Consider the following 1,305-nt stretch of genomic DNA (forward strand, 5'->3'; position numbering starts at 1 on the left):
AAGAGAATTGATGCCTTTGAGCTGTGGTGCTGGAGAAGAGTGTTGAATATACCATGGACTGCTAGGAGAACAAACAGGTTTGTCCTGGAGAGGGTGAAGCTGGAATGCTCCTTGGAGTCAAGAATTCTGAAGCTTCATCTGACATATTTTGGGCATGTTGCAAGGAGGGACTGGTCCTTGGAGAGGGACATCATGTTTGGCAGAGTTGAGGGGTGGTGAAGGAGAGGAAAACCTTCGATGAGATGGATCGATTCTGTGACAGGAGTAGTGGGAATAAGAGCGTTTGAGATGGCTAGGTTGGCACAGAATAGAACAGCATTTAGAGCTCTTGTACATAGGGTCACTATGAGTCGCAAGTGACTCGATAGCACGTAACAACAACAACATACATATATAATATTACATATATCTCAAAATTATCTCACATGTAGGGGGAAGCAACAGGACAACATGACTACAGATATGATTATAAATCTGAAAATAAACTTACAAATTTTAAACAGTACTTGATGAATCTTGGGTCATTGTGATATTTCGTCGTATCTATAAATTCCTTCATGAAATGTTGTAATAACGTTGTCAAGTATTCTTTTTTCTCAGGAAAATTCTCTTCTATCCACTGAATATAACTGAAAAAATATTTAAATTATAATATAGTAATGGTAATTTCAGTTTTCAGAACAACCACTAGGTTGTTTAAAGGAAAAATAGGAAAGTATATGCCAACCTTTCCCATACAGCAAGCGGGTCATCACCGTTGTAGTTCTGCATATGAGTCTTGAACATTCTACAATAGAAAAATGAGCATATGTGTTATTAGTGATATGTTTTTGTTACATGTCGTCAAATTTCCTGCAACTTATAGCGACCCTATGTACAATAGCTCTGAATCCTGCTCTCACCTGAGCCAATCTCACTGACTCCAGCACACTTAATCCTACTAGCCCAGTTATTGGGTCAATATATTGCATCTAGTGTCTTTGTCTCCCACTCTATCCCTCCACCCTTCCAAGCATGATGACATTTTTCCAAGGACTGGTCCTTCTTGGCCATGTGCCAAACTATGAGATGGAGCTTCAACTTGCCTCTAAGGAGAAACTTTATTTCACCCTCTTCTAAAAAGACCTATTCTCTTGGTGGTCCATGGCATGTGCAAAACTCTTCTCCAACACCACAACTCAAAAGCATCAATTCTCTACAACCAGGAGTAGATAAAATGGATGAATGGGACCTTCTAAGAATCAAATCCCTATGCACATCCAAAAACTTCTCCAACAGGGTAAAAAGGGAAGCCACAGACTTGGG

General features: G+C 39.7%; 1 protein-coding gene across 1 annotated transcript in view; it reads right to left on the minus strand.

Annotated features, from left to right (window-relative positions):
- The window catches only part of BUB1 (BUB1 mitotic checkpoint serine/threonine kinase), a 75,537-nt gene that overhangs the window by 68,720 nt on the left and 5,512 nt on the right, over nucleotides 1-1,305 (minus strand). Inside the window, exons 2-3 of the mRNA XM_006898945.1 lie at nucleotides 728-787; nucleotides 491-629 (exon numbers count right to left, since the gene is read on the minus strand). Coding sequence (XP_006899007.1) covers nucleotides 491-629; nucleotides 728-787 — 199 coding nt within the window. The remainder of the gene's footprint in view (nucleotides 1-490; nucleotides 630-727; nucleotides 788-1,305) is intronic.

The sequence above is a fragment of the Elephantulus edwardii genome, unplaced genomic scaffold, assembly GCF_000299155.1.
Source record: "Elephantulus edwardii isolate Elephantulus edwardi_28Jun2011 unplaced genomic scaffold, EleEdw1.0 scaffold00241, whole genome shotgun sequence".
In the NCBI taxonomy this organism is placed as follows: Eukaryota; Metazoa; Chordata; class Mammalia; order Macroscelidea; family Macroscelididae; genus Elephantulus; species Elephantulus edwardii.